Raw genomic sequence first — 23,223 nt, 5'->3', positions numbered from 1 at the left:
AAAGCACTTTTCCACACATCAATTGTGTGCAATGTTGACATGAGCTAACATCCCACATTATAGTTTATGTTTGAATCAGTCCATTTCTTCATCACACACAAGAGCAACATAATTTGGTTGTTTTTATATTTTCAAGGCACCAAGGAGATCTGTTGTTCAGTGGATGAGGAGACTGGAGATATCTTCATGTCCTTTGAAGCCTGCGAGATATCCGATACCTCCAAGTTTGTGTGGTCCAAGAACTACAAAGAAATTGGTGGCTCTTCAAGGGTCTCCATTGCAACTGGAGGCAGGCGGTGAGCATTTGTATGCCTTTAATAACCCATAACGATGCTCGGATTAATATTTAATGACTAATTTACTTGTATTGTGTTTTTTAATTGATTGTTTTTGTGTGTGTCTTTTTCAGCTCCAAGCTTACTTTCACTAGCCCTGACACAGCGGACTTGGGCAGCTACTCTGTTGTAGTGACTGATACTGACGGAGTCTCCTCCAGCCATACGGTGTCAGAGGACGGTAAGTAGGTTTTGTTCAATTTCCCATAAACTGTAATGAAGTTACTGTGTTAAGTATTTATTTATGGTTTTATTTGGCTAGTTAATCATATTCCCCATACCTTTTCCTATAGCTCTGAAAACTATGCTGGAACTCAGTCATGCTATCAGACATCCAAGTAAGTATTAATGCCTGATGTTTCCTGTGTCATGAATTCATGGGGTTGCATTAAAATTATTAGGTTTCTTGAAATTGAATTTATTTTCTTCCTGCAGTTGTTCCTCTGAAACACGGTCTGAACTACGAGATTCTGGAGAAGGGTCATGTTCGCTTCTGGCTGCAGGCGAAAAAGCTGTCCTCAGCAGTCTCCTACAGGTTCATCTTCAATGACAAGGAGATCACCAGCAGTGAGGTACAGAAGCGCACAACAGTTTGAAGTCAACTAGCTTTTCCAAATGAAGACCCCGGGCTATATGATAATGGAGGGAAATGTAGTCAGATTGGAGCAAAAGCTATTGTAGTCTCAAAATAAACTGCTGCTGTGGAATTATGTATTGGTAATGTGAGCGATAACATGTCTTACAACAATGGTTTGACTTGTTGACCTACAAGTACACTCTGCTTCAATTAGCATCTCCTCAGGGAAATAAAATAAAATAAAAAATAAAAAATAATTACACATCAGAGTATTTTGAGTATTACCGTTGTTCTTGCTCCAGTCTGACACATATTGCTCCAGCTCTCTGAAAGGATGTAGTGCATGCTCTGTGTTTCCTGCAGGGCCATAAGATCAGCCACGAGGTGTCCACCGGGGTTATCCAGATGACCGTGGATCTCTTTACAAAGGCCAACGAGGGCACCTACACCATGCAGATCTACGATGGGAAGGCCAAGAACCAGAGCTCCCTGGTGCTGGTGGGAGACGGTGTGCCATTTAACCATAATTTATAATAATAATAATTCATTATATTTATTAAGCACTTTTCATTGAGAGACAACCTCAAAGTTCTGAAAAACAATTTAGCTAGCGTTGCCTCCTGCCCAAATGCGTTAGCTAATGTTAACATTACCTCAATTTCTGAATTTATCTTAGCTTAATTCACCCCATCTTAACGTTAGCCTAACCAAATTCAGCTACATCACCATAGTAGTAGTTTGCTAGCAGTTGCCAACACCGTAGCCTACTCAGCAGTGGGTAGCAGTTGGGATGAACAAGCAAGTCAAGCAGGTGGTTTCTCCCAGGTGATAGCGGCAGCTAGGCTTCAAGCTATGGCTGGTAGGAGTGGTGTTAGGCTGGCTGCAGGACTGTAGAGAGGGTGGTAATCTTCATGTAAGATGACGGGAACTAGCATCATGACTAGCATCATCTATCATTTAACATCATGGCTAAAGCTTGCTGATCACGGTCTATCAAGTTCAGGAGTGATATCCTTGTTGTTTCTCTGTCGTTTCAGTGTTCAAGGCAGCACTAAAGGAGGCTGAGTTCCAGAGAAAAGAGTACATCAGGAAACAAGGTACTCTGTCCTAGAACATTGTCAGTATACACGTTTCTTATCAATTTGAAAGACTGCTTTTTTGATTTCGACTGAAAAATCGTGGAGTTCCAATTTGACGTTTTTTCTCGTCATCTCTAGGTCCACATTTTGCGGAATACCTTTCTTTCTACGTGGCAGAAGACTGTACTGTTATGCTTGTCTGCAAGGTAAGCAAACAGCTTTGTCAGTCTGACATAATGGTTACAAGCACCTGTTTACCTCAGGTTTAAAGGGTCACAACTTGTATTCCTATTCAATTACGCGAGTCTGCTCTGAAACAAAGAATAAAAAGTAAGAAACGGACATGCCACAATAATGTTGCTGAATTAGTTTCATGCCTTTGTCAGAGAGCCAATCCTTTCTTCCTGATACAACTGTGCTCTGGGCTCCCTTGTATGCCTGACTCAGGTTGCCAATGTGAAGAAGGAGACAGCTTTCCACTGGTTCAAGGAAGATGAGGAGATTGTTTTGGACGTCGCTCCCAACGTGATGTCTGGATCCTGCGCTCTCCCCATCCCCATGGTAATGGCTGCAGCGAACCTTGACAGCTGTGACTTCATAAGGCATACAGGGACCTTTTTTTTTTATACTGTGATATGCTTGAATTTTACTTCTGTGTTCACCTTACAAGGATTTAGAAAAATAATCCACAAGTATTTTTACCCAATATCAAATGCATTAATTTCAGCCCAATGTTACGGGTCATTTATTGAGTTAATATTCTGTGTTTGGATATGCTCTAGTTCTCCAGGAAAGACCAGGGTGTTTACAAAGCCAAGCTCAGCGACGACAGAGGAAAAGACACATCTATCTTTGACATTTCTGGCCAAGGTAAACCAGATGCTCTTAGCATCCACAGTCTTATTAGTTCCTCATTTATCAGGTCATATCCATTCCTTACTCTACCTTCTGTGTTTTTTTTACTTGCAGTGTTCGACGATATTATCAATGCTATTGCCCACATCGCTGGTAAGTTCTTCATTTGAGACGACTGTTTTGATATGAATGTTTTCTACAGCATCTCCTGATTTCCCCCAAAGCATTGATTTTACAGTCCACTCCTAACAAGTGCATATTTTAATACAAAATCAAGGGCAATATATATTAAATATATATATATTAAACGCCTCATTCAGACAGGCAAATGTACAAGTCATTGCAGTGCTTTATATGACTGTGCTTGTCCTATCAGGGTCGTCTGCGTCTGAGCTGGTCCTCCAGTGTACTCCTGAGGGCATCAGGCTTCAGTGCTACATGAAGTACTACACAGAGGAGATGAAGACAAGCTGGTTCCACAGGTACTAACAGTCTTCTATTTTTTGTATGGTTTATAGTTAATTTTTGAGTTTTGAGTTGAATTTTTGAGTAGTTTATTTAGTTTTCAAAAATTCCCCAAAGTCCCCAAAAATCAATATACAGTATAACAATTGTGGCCGTTACAGCAGCGAGAATGTACAGAATAGACCAGAGTAAAGAATATACCTACAATATACATACAAGAGTTAGAAGTAGAAAGTGTAGTAAAGTGATTTCTGTCCATGTAGTATATTAACATGGAGTTTTGCATGTTACAGACATGATGTTGGGTTTGAAAGACTTAACCTGAGCTTCCTCTACCACCCAGGGAGAGCAAGATTGCGTCATCTGAGAAGATGAGGATCGGAGGCACGTCTGAGATGGCCTGGATGCAGGTCTGCGATCCCACAGATAAAGAGAAGGGCCAGTACTCCATCGAGATCTCGAAGTCCCACACTCGCAGTTTCGACCTCTCCGGACAAGGCAAGTAGCCTCGTGAGACCATCCTGATTTCTCGAGCTCACATTCTGTTTCTCTTGCAAATCAGTCTGGACAGACACTTTCCATAGATATCCATTTGTGCCAGATCAGGAAATGATCCAGCCAATTGGCTTTCTAAGAGGAAATACAAAACAGCTACGCTGGGCGGGTTTAGCTGTGACGATAGCAAGGAGCAAAGTTAGCGCATGATAGATGATGATAGACAGATGGTTCATCATGTCACCTGCCAAGTATTGTGCCTGCCCTTTTCCAAACTGTTTCCAACTGATAGTTCCCAACAACCCATCTGCTGTCAGGTCAAGGCAAGAGCCACAAGAATAAAAGCTGACAAATTGTTTTTGTCAAAAGAAATTCTTAGAGATTTCTGTGATCAAGTAAAAAAGTCTAATAAACTACGGAAGAGCATTAGGGCCAACAGCTGAGTTTTTTTTTTTTTTTAAGCTTGAGTTTAAAGTCAGAAATTCTGACTTTAATACGACCACGTCACCGGCAACATTTAAAAAATATCTAACAAATATTTAATAATATTTAAAAAATATCTAACAAATCTAAAAAATTCCTCTCTCCAACACTTGCTGAAAGCTGAGAAACTGTGCTTTCTAGTATTATAGGGAAAATCCAATTATGTTACATGTTGTCACTGTATTTTCAGGGTTAAAAATAATAAACTCAGTTGTTGGCCCTTATGCTCTTCCGTAAATAAACAGATGCTTTAAGTTTCTTTGCATGAAAAATGTCATGTAATTATTCACAGTATTTCATGTGAATTTTTCTTTATTTCTTTTTTTCTTTCTTTCTTTATTACAGCATACACCGATGCCTATGAGGAGTACCAGAGACTCAAGTAAGATACTGCTGCTCTTCGTTTGGTGTTTGGTCGTTTTCTATGAAATTCATCATGTTTTTTATTGAAACGATACTGACACTTCAATTTTTTCAGGGCGGCAGCATTTGCTGAGAAGAGTGAGTATATCATATCTACACAGTACACAGGCTGTTACATCCCTAGTGTTCACATGACGTGTGCAATAATAATAATAATAATGTATTTCAATCCTTAGACCGTGGTAGAGTGGTTGGTGGTCTGCCTGATGTGGTCACAATCATGGAGAAGAAGGTGAGATTGTTAAAAACTCTTTTTGGATTCATAAGTCATATTTAATCACCTAGAATTTAGTGGATAAGGAAATGCATTTCCAAGAGACTGTCTGACTGCGCGGCGCTCTCCGCCTCCACTCTCAGACCCTGAGCCTGACCTGTACGGTCTGGGGCGACCCCACCCCGGAGGTCACCTGGTTCAAGAACGAGCAGGAGGTGGCCTCCAGCGAGCACACCAAGATAACATTTGAGGGCGGCAAGTTCTCCAGCCTCACCATCAGCGCCGTCACGTCCGAGGACTCCGGCAAGTACAGCATCAACGTGCGGAACAAGTACGGCGGCGAGTTCGTGGAGATCACTGTGAGCGTCTACAAGCAGGGCCAGGAGGTCCCCGAGCCCAAGCTGGGGCAGATGTCCAAGGGAGGGGCCCCGCCCGCCGCTACTCCCGTCCCTCCACCAAAGACCCCCACCCCCACCCCCTCCCTAAAGTCACCCACCCCAGCCAGCACCCCTGCGTCAACTCCCGTCCCCAAATCTCCAACCCCCACCCCCAAGGCTCTTTCCCCAACACCCCCTCGCAGCGTCAAGTCTCCCACTCCGCCTAGATTTATGAAGTCACCGACTCCCCCGAGAAAGTAAGAAGGGTGAGAAAGCAGGGAAACTAAAGAGTGAAACCATGAGCTGTAACATGAAGGTATACATACATAGATGTCATATGTCATACGTCATACATACGTAGATGTCATATGTCAATAGGTAAGAAAAAGGAAGTCCAAGACGAGAGTAGGTGTTGTGTTATTAACGAGTGTTTTTAAGAGCTGCACCTTCCTCTATATACAGTATAGTGGAATGCCTGTATTATTTTTTTCTGTGGATGGTGAATGGATGGTCAGAGAGTGCAGACTGTGTTCATTCTGTTATGGCAGACGTAAGACTAGTGCTGTCCACGTCAGGTCTGTCCTCCCCCCATGCTTTGTGTTAGAAATAAATCATATTCATCACCTCTCACAAATCTTTTTCTGTCTTTATTGCCCATTTTTTGACACTTGTTTCTTGTACAGTATGTATGTAAAGAATAGCAATAATACACAGCATAATTCTAAGGAGACAGGCTACCAATTTTGGACATAAAAAACAAATTGTGGCACACAGCAACAATGAAACCCATTAGAGTCGTCTATCGCATGACAGACATACTGTAAAGTGCGAAGATATACAGTAGCTGGCAAGACACGCCTGACTGAAATTCAAGAGAATGGGAGGGATCAGAGTTAGACAACAGCGAATAGGATCTACAGCCGGTTCTTCATTTGCATAAAAAGCTCAAATCCACACCCATCATTGGCTGCTCACCTTTTCAGCTGCACTCCACTGTGGAACTTCCAGAACCGTTGGCTGTGTTTCTCTCTATGCGCAGATTCATGTACAGTAGTCTCAATGAAATACTGCAAGTCCCAGGAGCTTTAAATGTGACCGACCATGAAGTAAGTCTTCTTCTAAACTTTCAAAACATTCATGTTCCTTTCGTTTCTACCATGTCTTATGACACTGACGGGTTTGTTAAGCATATTTTGCGGATGAATACCTTTTGAATGGTGTCTTTGAATGCTACTAATATGATGACAAATATTACCTAAACAAATGTTTTAGAGATTAAAAGTTTCAATAATGTTTGATCATATAGTTTTTCCAGTGATCATAAAAAGTATAATCACAAATACCAATTGTGAGCATAACTATGTGATTCCTGTTTATATGACATTGTTTTGAAGGTGAGAGGGTGAACCTGTTGCACATACAGTAAAGGCCCTTCGAGAGAACAGCATCAATGGAGTCCAGTCTCTCCTGTCTATCGTCACTGAAAGAGGACGGGACCCCGGGCCCTTTTATTCAGCCACACTACAAGGAGTCCTACCGGCTCGCCATCTATGCTCTGGTCAGCGGGGGCAGAGAAGCTTATCAGGAGTACCTCAAAGCTGAGCAAATAAGTGACTTTCTGTCAGAAGAAGAGCTCACCTTCATTCAGGAAAATGCAGAGTTACCAGTCGTCGACGACTCGGAAACAAAGACTGAGGAGGAGAGCAATCCATCGACGTACTTCCCCACAGACTCGGACGAAGAGGTGCCTGACCTTGACCTTGGGTGGCCCGAGGTCATCCATGACAACGCAGAAACCAACATCAGCCTGCTCTTCCATCCTCCCAGACACAACACGCCAACCATCAAAGAGGTGATTCGAAAACATATCCAAGAGGCGAGGCAGGTAAAGGCACACGTGTTTATTGCACATTCTCATTCACTTTAAATGCAGTGTTTCACTTAGTTCTCTTTCTTGGGGGCACAAGTACATTTTTCACAGGAATCCATCATGCAAGCGGCAGTATTCTGCTTCTTGGCGTATTACATCGACACCATTCAAACCTGTTACAACTTGCTCTTAAATGTCAGCTTCACACATGTCATGACAACTTCCCTGATTACAGTTCGAAATAGGTTTCCACTTGTTATTTGAACCATTTGAGAAGTAATTCAAAAACTAAAGGGTGTGGTACAGTATGTACCTTTTAAAGGCAAACAATTAATTTAGAGACAGTTGCTCATCCATGTTTTTTTTAATTGCCTCCCTCCCAGTAAACTGAATACAGAGGAACACACTATGCTTTGAATAGACTCATATTCAAAACAACTGAAAACCACTTGCTTTTCTATATAGGTCATTGCCATAGCAATGGACGTCTTCACTGACGTGGATATATTCAAGGAGATTATCAATGCTACATCGAGAGGAGTGGTGGTCTACATTCTTCTGGATGATTTCCACTTCAAAAGTTTCCTGACTATGACCGAGAGGTCAGGTGTTCGTATCCAAGATCTTAAGGTAGGTAGTTAATTTCTTCTTAAACACTCCATTCATAGAATTTAGCTAAATGATTCAATATATGATAAATCAATTCATTTAATAGAATCATTTAATTTTCTATAATTGATGTAGATGTATCATAATAACAATATCATATATATTATAATAACTAAAGACAAATCTGAAATGCCAATTAAATGGTTAGGAGAGGTTTGCCTGTGGCGTGAACTTTTGTTTATTGGTGGAAGCATTCACAGATTAAAACTGACATTTGCTCCAACAGTCATCCATGTGTTCCTGACATCATCAACTGTGTACTACAGTATGATTAAGTTTAAGAGACAGACATAGCTTGATTTACCTGTTTTGAAGCATCTCTCCCATAGATAGCTTGTTTTTGAGATTCACAATAAAGTGTCTCAATGAAAGTTTTGTTGTGCAGTTAATTATCTAATTATTTCATTACAAGCTGATACAAGCACACACGTTGCATGTTTGATCTGGGCTGAGGTGATACATGTACAGTATATGCATCATTGTGTGTTTGTGTATTTACAGGGTTTCCAGGTCCATACATGGAGAATTTAGCCAATTTCAATTTCTTTCTTCTGAAAATATATATTTTCTAGTATTGAGATTGTTTCCTGTCTCGTTTAGAATGTGCGAGTTCGAACGGTGAAAGGTCAGCAGTATCAGTGTCGCTCCGGAGCCAAATTTTATGGAACCCTGGAGCAGAGGTTCATTCTGGTGGACTGCAAAACAGCACTGTACGGAACCTACAGGTATGCCCAACAGTCTGGTACACTGCATTTCAACCATCTACCAAACCTCTTCCATAACTTGTTCATGGAAAAGTTCATTAGTAAAAGTTGATATGACTTGAATGATAACTGATAACTTGAATGAGTAATTCTTTTTTTTCCCCTTCCTCCAAGCTATATGTGGTCCTATGAGAAGATCAACCTGAGCATGGTTCTAGTGGTGACCGGTCAGCTGGCTGGATCGTACGACGAGGAGTTCAGAAGACTGTTCGCCCGCTCCTCTCTACCCGCAGCACTTTCTCAGGAAAGAGTGTTTGTGAAAGACCCAGTGTCCGTGTACAGCCCCAACTCCAGCCACTCCTCCCTCCATCTGATGCACTTGAGATCCAGAACGAGGACAATGGGTTTCAGGAGCTCCGCCGGTCAACACAACCACGAGCCCATGTTAACAAGAGGCTTCAGCATACAAGACCGACTGAATCACGCTCACCGCACAGACACGGGGAGACTGTTTAGAGGATACAGCTTCGCCGGAGATCTGCAGAAAGTGAATTTGACTATGAAGCTTCACGGGGCCCCTGGGAGAAACAGTTCCGACCGCTGGAGCAGAGAAGACCTGGCGGAAGGCAAGATGAATCCGCTTCTCCACACGTCTCAATACCACACCGAGCAGAACGCCTTGCCTTTCAACTCTGACACGTCTCTGCGCAGATGGAAGATCGAGTCGTACCTCAAAAACAGTGACCCCATATGTGAATCAAATGAAAGCCTGCCCCACAGAGATGACCTGCTGCCACCAGAGATGAAGAGGAACCCAATCCCATCATCCCGCATGAGATCCTCACTCATTTTCAATAGTCACCATCTTGAACAACGGACCAATCACACACCTGACACAATAATTTCACCACACGGTAGTCAAAGTGGCCTAGCTGATTACCGACAACAACTGGCCCCTAGTAGGTGGATGGAGAACCAGACTAGATTGGAGGAGATCAGGCCGAAAATAAACAGTCTGCAAGAGAACAAGGATCTTTTCAGTAATCTAAGGTCCGGGCAAAGCCAAGAATCTCTGAAGTCTGTATTTTCAACTCTAGAGAGAGATAAAGAGAGAACGTCAGTAAGTGTCCTGGATGAGAGAGAGAGTGTGGCTGAGTTGGAACGCAGCTCAGAACCGCCAGGAGACGGCCTTGTTCCGAGAGATCGACCAGATGACGGGATCAAACTCAGAGTGAAAGAAAGAGACCAAACATATGCAACAACCAACCTTTCCGAAGCCCACAGATCTATCTCTATCTCTCACTATGATATCACAACCATGTCAGAAAGAAAGAATCCTCAATCGTTGGACTGGAACGAGCCTCTGTCTAGGACGACGTCTGAAGCTAACTTGGGAAGCAAGCTGATGGAGCCTTCACTCAAATCGTCAAACTTCAGACCTACCTGCCTAAATGTGGACGACTCGAGAATGCAGATATCGTTGATTGGAATACCAGAAGAGAGCCCTACAAGGGGCAGTCTTACTTCCACCACTAGCCAGTTGGCCAGCAACTCAGACGCAGGGCCCCTCTCAGACAAAACAAGATCCCCGCTCGTAGAGGAGACACCGCTTCAAAGGACGAATTCAGCGAGATCGACAACCTCTACAGAATCTCAGCATGTGGTGGCCGAACGCTTAGTAGGTGTAGAAAGAACAATGTTTGAGCAAGACAGCGTTCTACAGCGGAGGAATTCAATACGATCCAGACTGTCTGCTATTTTCCACCCTGACGAACAGAAAGCATCAATCAAAGAGGAGCCAATGATGCTCCAAAGGGGTAACTCTCTGAGATCAGGAACTTCCTCCGGTATGAAGCATCTCGTGCAGGCGGACATTTCAGTGGAGCAGAGAACCATCGCCGATGCTGCTGGAAAATCTTCAGTTGTAGACCTTACGCCGTTAAAAGGTCAAAGAGCAAGTACCTTTAGGTCATACAATACGGTTGGCTTTGAAGGTGAAAAGGAGCAACACAGAACATCTCAATTAGTTCAGAGTCCGAGTACTGGTGTGATACACCACCATGTAAGCCAGGAGTCTCTACTAGGCTCCAGAATCACTTTGGAGGGTGCAGGGTCATCTGTTCTAGAACCAAATAGGAAGAAAGCTTATAGCAGATTTGAGCATTTTCTATCAGTTGAAAAGAGGCCTTCAGAAAATCAGCAACACATACAGCAAACAGCAACACATACAGAGGTGTATTCCTCAGACAAAAACAGAAGCATGTTTTTAAGTAGCTCAAGGCGACCTTCTGTTTGCTCTGCACACAGTTATACAAGTTATCAGACGCCTACTGAAAATAAGTTTGGGCGATTCATACAACGAGTTGGAAATCTCATAAACAAAAATAAGTGAATCCAAACACCTTATAGCTATGTCAGTGAAGTTCTATCACAGTTGATCTGTTGATTTGCTAATATAAAGACACCAAATGATACCAATATACAGTAATAACATTTTAAAAGGAAATATAGCCATCACCTTTAGAATATCACTTTAGGACATCTAAATTATTTCAGATGCCTTTCTTACAGTACCTTACATTATAAAAAAAACTAGGGTCTGTGACATATTGTACAGTACAGTTTTTGACATTTTTCAACCCATGTTTTGCAAATGTTTGTCAATGGACACATACCTGTACCTGTAATAGAAATCAAGTGCCGAATCAAATCATGAATTACATTTTGAAATGCTCTTTTTTGGTTTACACAGGTAGCTCAAAGGGAATTTCCTATTGGATTTTGTTGTTGTTGGTGTTGTTGTTGTTGTGCAATGGTTGTGGGGTTGATGTAGTTCAATATGAATGTTATTGTATTAATGTGTATTAATTTTAGAAAAGTGTTTTCTTTTTGTTTAATGTGCAAATAATAATGTATAATAATAATAATAATAATAATAATAATAATAATAATGTAAAGCAATAATGTTACACCTTTGTTAGGGTTTTTGTGTACTTTTTTCGCTGTAAAAACCAACCCCTAAAACCAAACTGAAGGCTACATTTCTAGTGTCCAAATTCAGCACGAGTCCCAGTGTCTTTTCAAATAATGCTGTACAGTCCTTTTATGTGCCTCATTGACAGCTACAGATTCTATAGCATGCAGTATATTTCTAGAGGAACACAGAACAAAAGGGAAAAAAAGACAATAAAGACAAAGAGATTGTTTGCTACTGTATTACAAAAATGTAATCCTTGATTTTTATTACATGAGGTTGGCTAACATTTTACAATTGATATTGTAACCATGTTGGATTTGCATTAAAATGGTCAAAGATGGTATGAAGAGATCGGATGAAACATCTTTGTTCATACAAACTTTCAATTTGCGAACTCACTCCAATGTGTAAGTTGTAAACCATAACAGCGTGTACTGCGTAGAATAAAGTACTTTATTTATATGAAATATTCCAGACACTTGTTCCTCTCCTCATCCAGTTCTTGGGTTTCGATCTCAAATCTCTTCATGGCGATGAAGTACTGCACGAAGGGCTCTCCCAGGGCGCTGCGCATGACAACGTCCTCCTCCAAAGCCATCAGGGCATCGTCCAGCTTCACGGGGATGGCGCACTGTTTCTGCTGGGTCAGAGCTCTGTTCAGACCGATCTCCACGTTAAGGTTGCGTTTGATCCCGTCCAGGCCCGCCGCCACGGTGGCGGCGAGTGCCACGTAGGGGTTGGCCATGGCCGAGCCCAGCTTGTTATCGATATACGTCTCCCTCCCGCCGTGACACTTGATGTTAAAGGAGCTGCTGTTGTCGTTGCACCCGCAGGTGGCGTACACCATCGCGTGCTTCGGGTCCTTGGCCGTCTTGGCAATGTGGCTCCGACAGCCCACCCCCGGGGACATCAGGCAGCTCAGGGCGGCCGCGTGGCTCAGCAGTCCCGCCAGCCACTTCCTGCCGATTTCCGACATCTCCCCGTGCCGCTCCCCCCCTGCATGGAACAGGCTCCGGCGGCCGTTGGCGTCCCACAGGCTGTGCGAGAGCACGCCGGCGTTGTGGAGCCCGTCGTCGGTGAAGAAGCTGGCGATGTAGCTGTGCTTGCGCGCCATCTCTTTGATCCCGGTGCGGAAGGTGAACGCGCTGTCCGCCGCCGCGATCCCGAACTCAGGCCTCAGGTTGATCTCCATCTGCCCGGGGCCGATGGCGGGAGCGAAACTGTCGACGTCGGCGCCCATGCAGTACATCCCGTCCACCAGCTGCTGGAAGAAAGGAAGGTCATGGTTGCTGAGCAGGGTGGTGGCGGGGAACATCAGGGTCTTGGGGCCGACTCTCTCGGGGGCCCCCAGGACGCAGCACTCGTAGGTGAAGGAGGAGTGCAGGGAGAAGCCCAGGCTCTGGAGCTGCCCCAGCAGCTGCTTGGCGATGAGGCGGGGCGAGGTGCGCAGGGGGCTCCCGGTCACGGTGCAGGGGTCGCAGATGACCCGGGACGTCTGCTCGGCCCAGGGCAGCACCCTGAAGGTGGACAGGTCCGGGACGAGGAGCACGTCGCTGCTGAAGTTGGCGGCGCTGGCGTGATCTACCTCGCTGCTCTTACAGCACAGCGTGAGCTCCAGGTAGCTTCTTGGCATCGGCACGCCAAATATTGCTTTCTCCTGCCAACAAAAACATGTTTCCATTGACTTACTTATGCTTTGCCTTGTTTTCCAAAAGCAAGTAACAACACTGTAGTTACATGGGTATAGCATGGGTATAGCTAGAGCTGTGTAATTGCATGGTGTTAACCATGTTGAGGTTATTACACTAGTGGAATAAAGTATGGGAGAGTGAGCGCTAAAGAGCTATATATATATATAATTGTAAAAACCCAATCCATTGTAATATATGTGTATTGTGTGTGAGATGATTACTTGAAAGAAGCGGACAGGCACTGTCTTAGACCTGGAAACCCCGTGAAGGTCTGTGGCTTCGAAGCGGACAAAGTTGATATTCTCCCTGGCGATCTGCTGCTTGACTTGCTCCATGGCCGAGACAAAGTTCTGGTTCCCAGTAGTGTCTGGATGCTCTTTACCATTATCTATGACGGAAAAGTTCCCACAGAAAACCACGTGTTATTTTTTTCAGGATTTTTTCTTCTTTTTTTTTTAGGTTTTAAGGTGATTTTGCAGCTATGCACAGTATACACTGCATAAGAAAACAGACATTAGTATCTGAGAAAAATATTTAATATAATATTATAAAAAGCGTTATAAAAGCAAAACTAATCCCGTACCACACTGATCTGTTTGAGAGGTCCCGGTCTCTCCCCAGTTGACACTGCTTTCGTTCGCGGGAGACCAAACACCAGACTGCCTTTTTGCTGCCCCGTCAGACCTGCATGAGCTGGAAGAGTCCAGGCTGGAGCCCAGCTGGTGGGAGCTGCCCTCCCTGGACCCCCTGGCGACGCCCCCCCTCCTGGAGCCGTCAGAGTTGGGTTTGAAGGTCGTAAACGACTTGTGTTGGCTTCCCTCGTCCTGCCTGCCATCCGGCGTGGACCCATGGAGGTAGGTGTAGCGGCTCGGTGGGCGGCCCTCCTCCTTCCCCCGCGTGCCGAGCAAGGAGCTCTCTCGCAGGATGCTCTTCAGCTCGTCCATGGTCTGTTTGGAGACGCCCGTGTCGGTGCGGTGAGAGGACACCTCCCTGGTCCACTCCTCCCTGGGGGGGTTCTCCTCTCCATGGGCGTAGTCCCTCCCGGGAGCCCCAGAGGGCCTGTGCGGAGGAGGGCTGATGGGGATCACAGTGGGGTTGCCTGGGGGTCCGGGTGAGCCGACGTAGGAGTGGACGATGGATGGCCCACCTCTGTTCCAGTCTGTAGGGCTCAGGTGTTGACCACTCACCTTCACGCCTTTCTTTCTGCTCAGGCTCATGCCACTGCCGTCTACCTGGTCTGTAGTTCTACCTGTTCTCTCCTGGACACACTGTTCCCCAACCAATAACAATAAGTTATGCAAATGCTTGATTTATAACATAAAGTCTAAACCTACAGTCATTACAATTGATGATTCAGTCATACAACTTAATTATATAATTGATGCCATACAAACTAATGAGGTAGCTAATAGTGTATTTGAATTACTACAACCTCCTAAAACCTCACCTAAAACAACCTCCTAAAACCAACCTAAAACAAGTTACAAAGACTAATTAAAACAATTTTATCTAAAGCTATGAATCAAAGGTTGGAACACACTCAATTGTGGGATACGTACACGTACAACAAAAGGCTGGAACAAAAAAGGGCTAGAGTTGTTACCTTGACACTGACATCCTCTGAGTCATGCATTTCTTTGTACTCTTTTTGTGAGCTTTGATTTGAAAATTGATAACCTAATTCATATGAAACCAGAGCCTATGCCCACATATTTCTTTTATAGACAATTGGCACAATGGAGATGCATTAGAAGATTCTCTCCCTCCTCATTGCCATAGGACCCCTGTGGGAAATTGGTGTCCACTGACCACTGAAGCCCCTGGTGCTTTGACCCTGTTAACATGGACAGTTCAACATCCCTTTGTCTCAGTGCAAACAGAGGGAGAAAACCTCTGCTCAGCTGTTTTGTTTGTAATTCTGCCCCCCACACTCAGAGCCGTTCTAGAAAGTTGGGTTGTTGGGTTTAAAAGTATTTATTCTAGAATGGTGAAAAAGAGCTCCATACTGACCAGTTATAGTTGTAGGCTACTGAAACAGTTATTTACAATAGAAATGTGTCTGTTTTAGATTATTTAATTCATTCAGGGTGTGTTGTCCAATGGGAAACTTGAAGCTGTAACCCTATATGCAACTAGCATATCATCAGATGATCAACTCAAGTTTTTTTCTTTTCAAAATGTATTCCCAATGGCTATACAGTAATGATCAATTCTTGATTTAATGTACAATGGGATTTCCTTTTGATCTTTACAGAACTGTCTAACCATGTTGTAATAGCCTATTCTGTTGTTCATACGTATCATAATACATATCTTTGTTGTAAAGTGTTTAACAAAAAAAAAAAAAATGCTCAAAATTCTGTTGAAAACAATCATGGGCTGCATTGGCCTCAAACTGGAGAGGATAATATCCTGAAATTATGGACTGGAAATGTAATCTTCATAGTACAGTACAATAATACACAAACCTTTAGCCTTCACTCCTTTGTTCGTTTCAAATCTGAGTGCTTAATTGGATTCTGGTCAGGTTACTGACTTCTTTCATGAATTTGCTCTGAAATATTCCTTGGTTGCCTTGTCAGAATGTTTGGTGCCACTGAATTGTTGCATGTTGAAGCGTTGCCTGGGCTCCCAAGCAGAGGTAACGTCTGTCGTGGGCATCCACAGTCGTGTCAATAGAGGCACACCAACTTAAGATTCCTGGAGGGGCCTCAAGAGGCATGCATGAGGCCTTCAAAATACTCATTGTAATCAAACTTCAATCTAATCTCGTTTTATTTCTTAAGAAGTCTCAGTGAAGAATTTTTGGGAGTAGAATGGCAGGCTGCTAAGAGTGCACCAAACGGCCGCCCATTCACCTCCATTCATTGGGACTTGGGCTCAGGAGCCAAAATGTCCTTTTTAGACAGACAGACAGACAGACAGACAGACATACAGATAGATAGATAGATAGATAGATAGATAGATAGATAGATAGATAGATAGATAGATAGATAGATAGATAGATAGATAGATAGATAGATAGATAGATAGATAGATAGATACTGTAGAACGTGCAGAACAACCACCACATCCCTCCCTTCAGGCCTCCTTCCAAATACACTCCTCCAAACGAGGAAAACAAATGGCACTCACTAGTCAGGGAGGTAGACTGACAGGCAGTTAAGCCATCCAATTATTTCGAATTGCACTTATTACAGTCCTGCAACTTCCACAGATTACAGATTTATTTAATTTTAGCGTCAGAGCACTTTATTTATTGATTGATGTCGGAATGGAATGAGAATGGCAAAAGTTGCTTCTGCATACCTTTAAGTGCAGCCACTTCTAAATGTGTTGTGTGTCCGTTCATAGCATGACATTTAGACCAATCAGGAATCGCCAATACCGTTGCACACCACCAGCACTAGAGGGCAGTAGAGGTTGCTCATAAACCTGCACCGCCTACTTCACCTCCCGGGTGTGATTTTTAAAATCTTCAATCGCGTTGCCACTTACGAATAGGAGCGAGGCCCCCCACTTCATAGAACCTACATCCCGAGAGCCAGACCAGGCTCAGCTTGACCAGTTGGGGTTGCTGTTGTGTGTAGGGTGGTGAGTGTAACTGATTTGAATGTGTTAAACTCATCCTCAGTATAGATACCGCCCACCACACCATTATTGAGAGCTTTTGAGCCCATGGTGGAGCTGCTAATGTGGTGTTTATGGCAGCTGGTCATTGTGAGTGTTTCACAAGTGAAGGTGGCGATGCTGAGAGCGATGTTACATTTTCTCTCTGTGCTTAACTTCAAAATCAATTAAAACATTCATCATGCAATATGGTGGCCATTATTTTATATTGGATGATAGGCGTATTAATCTATGCATTATGCAGAAGGCTTATGTATGCTACTGTCTAAGGTGTGGTGTCTGTTCAGGGTGGGATATCTCTGTAGGCTATGAAATTATGTGCAAAAAAAGTTTATAAAGGCTTCACATCCAAATGCGATAAAAAACTAAACAAAAAACTAGGTGCTGGACATCAGAAAAATACAGTCCGCACACTAGATGATGCGATGCTCCCATTATCATTTATTGGGCTACCTCGTGACGCTCAGACGTCTTATAAAAGTAGGCTATATGACTTCTGCGCAGCTGAGCGAGCTGATGCCGGAGAACGCGGCCAGCTGTGTTTCTAGGGTGGGGTTTGAAGAGAGAGAGAGCTCTGATTAGCGGTCGCCTTGCGTCGGATCAGTCGAGTAGACGCCGCACAGGGGTATTGCCCAGACTGTATGGTGCAAAACCCATTTAATAATTTCACTTCTTTTTAGGGACCGGCTGTATGATTAAGCTACAATCTTCAATGAGTAAGCATATCCCAGTAAGTGTCGTTTTCCATATTGCCATGTTTCAACTAATTGTAACCGTGTTTGTTGTAGCCGATTTTGAGTCGTCTTCAGTTTTCTGTTGTGAAATCAAGGCCTCTTCCATATTTAAATGCTTGAGATCTTTGTGAAATATAGACTATACCCTACATTTTCCCAGTTATATCCTGTAAGGTTGAAATTAATATTATATAGCCTAGGCGTGCACTGACATTAAAGCTAAACCTGAACCCGTATTTTATTTGAGAAGAGGTGGAGTTGTCTTTGTGGTGTGCGATTCTAGATGCGTTTTCCATATTTTACCGTCGGTTAAAATTGACGCATTTTTGGTATCAATTGTCAGCAACACAATCGCCGTATTGAACGCGCATCCCTATCTTGATGAAGAGTTAATTACTTTAACGATGCATTAAATGCCTATTCAACCATTTAGTTCGTCTCTCTCAATAAACCTTGAAGCGATAGGCCTCTGTTGGCTGCCGGTGATGGCGCCCAGTCCGCCCTTAACACAAAGGACAGTTTCCTAGCCATTCCTATCTGATATGTGCATTTGTCTTATAATTTAAATTCCGATTTTTGCGCAGTTGTTATTCTTGGAAGAGAATCCTTGATTCGTACAGCTCTCGCTTGTCTCATTCCTAAAGGCACAATGTTAAGATTTTTTTCCAGTCGAAAAATACAGGATTAAGTAGCCTAGCCTTATGCATATTTCAAAAGCTTAGGCAGTATTTGGAGCATAAGCTAGAGAAACGCATTTGTAGAGCCAAGGCCTTGAGGATTTATAGCTACTATGTTTGTGAAATAATAACTTATAGCTACTATGTTTGTGAAATAATAACAAGACATCAGTGAAATGCCAGATAATCTTGATGTCTGTCAATCAGTCTAGGCTTAATTCGTGCTTCTCAGTAAATTGCAAAGCAGAACAACGTGTAGCTTAGTGGCCTCATGAGTTGAAGTTTCGATGGTTGAAACAAGCCATGATCTAGGTGTCAGAAATGACACATCCTTCCCACTGTACTTTTGGCAACCATGTTGCAGACAATCTAATCAGGCATTCCCATAACTTCAAAATTCATGCAGGTAGCTCTCCCAATTATGCATTAACCTATTTCTCCAGAATTTTGAGACCTTTGAGACCTTGTATCTGAGTGCCTCCTCTTCTTCTTCCTCTTCCTCCTCCTCCTCCTCCCTGTGTGTCCTGCAGCAGTTCTGTGGTGTTCTGGGTCACACATTTATGGAGTTTCTGAAGGGCAGTGGGGACTACTGCCAGGCTCAGCACGCTGCCTATGCAGACGAGTGAACAGCAGAACCCGCCGCCTCCCCAGACGTACGACCAGACCTCGCACCCCCCCCCCCGCGTGTCGGCAGGACCAGGGCGCCTCCTAAAGAACCAGCAGACACGGAGCGGCCTGGATGGGGTAACTCCACCTGCTGCGCACTGCCCTCGACGGCGCCTGCCTGGCCAGAATCAAGGTGGAACCTGCCGCGGTTTTTTCAAAGGAGAGGGGTTTGATTTTGATTTTTGTTTTTGCCCTCTCTTCTTTCGAGTTCCTGGCCCTCCCTTTTCGCCAGAAAGCCTTGCTTTGACCTTGCCAACCTCCTCAGAACTGAGCATTTTCATTGCGGGGAATTTTCTTAAGACATTTCTTGACATTCCCCGCCCCACACTCTTAAGTGTTTTCATTCCAACTTTTAAGCTGTGGAAGACCTCGTTTTATCAACCGTCACAATGGCTCGTATGAACCGCCCTGCCCCTGTCGAGATCACCTACAAAAACATGAGGTTCCTCATTACCCACAATCCCACCAATGCCACGCTGAATAAATTCATTGAGGTGAGCCGTCATTGCAGTCATTTACTGTAAGCTTAGTTATAAAGTCAAACAGTAATTTAGATCAAAAACGAAAAAGAGGCATTTCTAAAAACTTGGAATAAGTGGAGAAATAACAATGTGATGTAACATGTTCAGGGTGATTGAATTGGCTTATTCTTTCTCAACAGGAGCTGAAGAAATATGGAGTAAGCACGGTTGTGAGAGTATGTGAGGCGACCTACGACGCTACGTTGGTAGGAAAGGAGGGGATTCAGGTTCTGGTAAGTGAAGACGTCACCTCTCCCAATGATTACTGCTGGAAATATAGGTTAACATCTTTTGTTTTGGTTTCCAAGAATGAGGGCAGGCAATGTAATTTCCTCTCTGCTCTTTATCCTCCTCAGGATTGGCCGTTTGACGATGGAGCTCCGCCCTCTAACCAGATCGTTGATGATTGGTTGAACCTCCTGAAGCTGAAGTTTAGGGAGGAGCCTGGCAGCTGCATTGCTGTCCACTGTGTAGCTGGACTGGGAAGGTAACTTGTATTTTGCACTGAACATAGACATTATTAAACAGATAAAAAATCATGCCATTATTAGTCTTTGGAAATGCTATACCGCAAAGATTGTACCGTAACAGTTTTTGTATGTAAAGATCACAAGATCACACAACACTGTCTCAACATTCATCATGCTGCAACAAAAAGTTTGTTTACTAATTATTATGTTTTTGTGTCATGCTCACAGAGCCCCTGTCTTGGTTGCCCTTGCCATGATAGAATGTGGGATGAAATATGAAGATGCAGTCCAGTTCATTCGACAGTAAGTTCTGGCGCACTGCTGCATGGCTGTATAATACATCCTTTATGGCCTCTTTATTTTGGCAGCTGCCTGCTTCACCAGGTTGCATTTTGTAGAATATCTATTATCATTTCCTTTCAAATGGAACACAAGGCCCAGACTTGCGGCTGTATGACATATTGATGATGGATATGCATCATGAAAAATAGGGGTTTGGCAAAATGTTTGCAAGACTTTGTTTACACACCGTCTGTCCAGAACAGTGCGACGAGGCCCTCATAAACTGATCTCTATTGCCTGTGAGGATTTCATTATCTGTGGTCTTGTCTAGTGATTTCTGCCATTTTTTAATTAAATTGTGTTTCTATCAGGAAGCGTCGAGGAGCATTTAACAGCAAGCAGCTCTTCTACCTGGAGAAGTATCGTCCAAAGATGCGTCTGCGCTTCAAAGACTCCAACGGCCATCGTAACAACTGCTGCATCCAGTAGAGCCAGCTCTGGCCCACACCAAGCCCCCCTATAAACACACAATCTAATCTATCTTGTTACCTGGCAGGCTTTTTTCCGTTAGTCCATAACTAAATTGTGTTGAAGTATTTCCGTTGGAGATGACTCTGTAATTCAAGTATTCCCTTTTTATTCCCTAACTTCAAATTAAATATCAAAACAGAGGTTTGTGAACAAGTAACAGTGAGTGTTCTCTAAATGTACCCATAGAATTGGAAAGGATCGCAGCCAATTTGAGTCTTCTTTCATAATGTTAACATCCAGATGTTGTACATCCAGCTGAACATCCAGATGTTGTTTCAGTATATTGTACACGTTTGTTTAAAAGAGCCATTATGATTCAACACAGTAATTAATTATCCCTCAATGTTATGATTAATTTTAAGACTTAAATGCCTTACAATTGATATGGAACAAGGCTATCAAGTGGAGGGTTTGCATCCACTAGCATTTGGAAAAGGTATTTTGTTTTTCTATATAGAACAAAGGTTGTTGCCTTTTTCTTGTGCAGGAAATCTACATACCTGTATGCCCTATCTGTAACTGTTTTCAATATAAAAAGCTTACTTGTTGCAATATTTGTTAATTGAAAGTCTGGGATCTTTTTTTTTTTTTTTTTCTCTTTCAAACCTTTGTTTACTAATTACTGCCATGTCCAAAATGTGATTCTGTTTTTGCTTCAAACTGGACTTGCAACGTCTGCAATATTTTGTATGCCTTTTTATTTTATGAACGTAACTTAATACTTGGATACTTGATGATTTATGTATTTGAAACTGTATTATTATTATTATTATTAGGTTGGCTATTTATACTATCAATGGATGTGTGTTTTAGTACAGTGAGCAACAAATTGTAACTGTTCACCAACTTGTGAGAGTACATTAAAATGATACACTGAAACCATATCTCATACTGAGTTTTTTTTATATTTATTTATTTAAATACTGGTTGCATTTACAGCAGCTCTTTTAACTAATTAGTGCATTTGTCTTATGGGGCTTAATAGACTTGCTCAAGTATCCCCCCCTAAATTAGTTTTCCCTGTGGAACCACCAGTGGCGTTATGTAAAGGAGATCTGTCTGGACCAGCTGACTTGACCCAGCGGAGAAAAAGAACCAGGGATGAGTTCAATCTGAAAGCACCATTTTGTTACAGTTTCCAAGTGCAACGATGTGTTTCCTGAAAATGTGAAATGGTGTGCAACAGGCTTTGAGGTAGGTTTTCTCTCATTTAGTGGGTGTGTCTGGGTAACACCTCTATCAGCAGACTGATACATAAACCTCACCATGTCTTCTCAGCTGCGAGGGCCGAACTCCCCCCTGATTCTACACCATTCCATTGAGGATCATGGGAAACCAATTCAGCTAATGTAATTCTGGTAGAATGTCTCCAGATACACTACTCCTGCAAAAGCTACAAAAACAAGCAGCGAGATGCTATCCTATAGGTTGCTGTAAGGGTTTTCGAGGGTAATGTCGTTCCTTTGTTGAAGTTGATAGTGAGATTTGTCACAAAATGTATTGGTTCATTAATCATTTCAATTACAATGTGAACACAGCATAATGCTGCAAAAAGCTCTATGATACAACTTATCTTTTCACTTTTAGCTCACATTCATTGATGAAGATATTGCTACCACATCTGAAACATGTTTATTTACAGTAGCAAACTTCAACTGAGTCAAATGTTAAGTAGGTTACATACTACTTTATACAAGGCTTCAGTGCAGATCTAGATAGCCAGTCTGCACCCCCTTGTGGCTACAGCATCAACTGCATCTTTCTCTGCTCTAAATGTTCATGAAAGTGAAGTTAGCAGAGGAACAGTCGCTTCTTGATTTCCTTCATACAAACATGCACGACATTATCAAAATGTGTTTATTTCCTCTTTTGTACAATTTTAAGATGTAACTTTTGATTTGATATAATAAATAAGAATGGCATATAAAACTGATAAGACGTCTTCAAACAACACTGCTCCTCTCATCACAAAAACAGTCAACTTGACAGGAAATTCTACATAAACGTCATATGCACAGGGGGTTTGTAGAGCTATGCAACAAAGATACTTACAAACAAATGTAAGTCAATCAACCAGCAGTATAGTTTGAATAAGAGCCAACTCTGCATCGCTGTCACAATGTTGCTTATAGAGTCAGCACAGTTGATTCTCACTTTATATACCAACCATAGCGTTCATAGTCAATTGATAGAAAATGTAGTGCTCTTTTCCATTTTATTGTACAAAGATGGTCAAATTTAGAGCTGAGGTAAAAAGAGAGATACAGATGGTCAAGGTTAGTCCAACAGCTAAGGAATATGTCCTTTGATGTCAAGGAAGGGGAATGTATAATAGCCAAAACTTACAAAAAATGAACATGATCTCAATATTGACAAAAAACTACACAAAAAACACACAAACAGGCAGCACGTAGTGTCTTCCATGTAGTGCCAGTTTTCCTCAATTAGTCTCTCAGTTTTCCCCGGCCTCTCGGGTCAGGGGTCCACAGCTGCCCAGC

The 23,223-nt window shown here is 42.8% G+C and overlaps 4 protein-coding genes across 4 annotated transcripts in view; 3 read left to right on the top strand and 1 right to left on the bottom strand.

Moving 5' to 3' along the window:
* myom2a (myomesin 2a) overlaps positions 1–5,564 on the top strand; it is a gene marked incomplete at both ends in the record, with an annotated part of 28,874 nt that extends 23,310 nt beyond the window's left edge. Inside the window, 16 exon segments of the mRNA XM_084441563.1 lie at positions 137–296; positions 410–516; positions 629–673; positions 771–907; positions 1,276–1,420; positions 1,950–2,009; positions 2,130–2,197; positions 2,439–2,552; positions 2,774–2,861; positions 2,961–2,999; positions 3,223–3,328; positions 3,655–3,809; positions 4,635–4,671; positions 4,768–4,790; positions 4,889–4,944; positions 5,070–5,564. Coding sequence (XP_084297689.1) covers positions 137–296; positions 410–516; positions 629–673; positions 771–907; positions 1,276–1,420; positions 1,950–2,009; positions 2,130–2,197; positions 2,439–2,552; positions 2,774–2,861; positions 2,961–2,999; positions 3,223–3,328; positions 3,655–3,809; positions 4,635–4,671; positions 4,768–4,790; positions 4,889–4,944; positions 5,070–5,564 — 1,835 coding nt within the window.
* A 6,416-nt stretch (positions 5,565–11,980) lies between these two features.
* lgsn (lengsin, lens protein with glutamine synthetase domain) lies at positions 11,981–14,847 on the bottom strand (the record flags this gene model as incomplete). Its single annotated transcript, XM_084441381.1, has 4 exons — positions 11,981–13,180; positions 13,436–13,602; positions 13,798–14,482; positions 14,818–14,847. The coding sequence occupies 4 exons, from the start codon at positions 14,845–14,847 to the stop codon at positions 11,981–11,983; spliced, it is 2,082 nt and encodes a 693-aa protein (XP_084297507.1).
* Positions 14,848–17,464: 2,617 nt separating this feature from the next.
* On the top strand, positions 17,465–18,975 carry LOC311311043 (uncharacterized protein). Its single transcript, XM_084440665.1, has 2 exons — positions 17,465–17,574; positions 18,786–18,975. The coding sequence occupies exons 1-2, from the start codon at positions 17,536–17,538 to the stop codon at positions 18,879–18,881; spliced, it is 135 nt and encodes a 44-aa protein (XP_084296791.1). The 5' UTR covers positions 17,465–17,535; the 3' UTR covers positions 18,882–18,975.
* A 311-nt stretch (positions 18,976–19,286) lies between these two features.
* ptp4a1 (protein tyrosine phosphatase 4A1) lies at positions 19,287–21,271 on the top strand. Its single transcript, XM_084440661.1, has 5 exons — positions 19,287–19,415; positions 19,583–19,675; positions 19,799–19,929; positions 20,141–20,215; positions 20,566–21,271. The coding sequence occupies exons 1-5, from the start codon at positions 19,311–19,313 to the stop codon at positions 20,681–20,683; spliced, it is 522 nt and encodes a 173-aa protein (XP_084296787.1). The 5' UTR covers positions 19,287–19,310; the 3' UTR covers positions 20,684–21,271.
* Positions 21,272–23,223: the final 1,952 nt, after the last annotated feature.

Source organism: Borostomias antarcticus (assembly GCF_949987555.1).
Source record: "Borostomias antarcticus genome assembly, chromosome: 7".
Classification (NCBI taxonomy): Eukaryota; Metazoa; Chordata; class Actinopteri; order Stomiiformes; family Stomiidae; genus Borostomias; species Borostomias antarcticus.
This window is presented reverse-complemented; position numbering and strand designations above follow the sequence as displayed.

What these genes read in the sequence shown, in the direction of transcription:
- LOC311311043 (XM_084440665.1), top strand. Translation starts at nt 17,536, where the DNA reads ATGATTAAGCTACAATCTTCAATGAGTAAGCATATCCCA. An exon ending in CAATGAGTAAGCATATCCCA is followed by an intron (nt 17,575 to 18,785) that starts GTAAGTGTCGTT and finishes TGTGTCCTGCAG; the next exon opens with CAGTTCTGTGGTGTTCTGGG.
- ptp4a1 (XM_084440661.1), top strand. Translation starts at nt 19,311, where the DNA reads ATGGCTCGTATGAACCGCCCTGCCCCTGTCGAGATCACCTACAAAAAC. An exon ending in AGGAGGGGATTCAGGTTCTG is followed by an intron (nt 19,676 to 19,798) that starts GTAAGTGAAGAC and finishes TATCCTCCTCAG; the next exon opens with GATTGGCCGTTTGACGATGG. An exon ending in GCAGTCCAGTTCATTCGACA is followed by an intron (nt 20,216 to 20,565) that starts GTAAGTTCTGGC and finishes TGTTTCTATCAG; the next exon opens with GAAGCGTCGAGGAGCATTTA.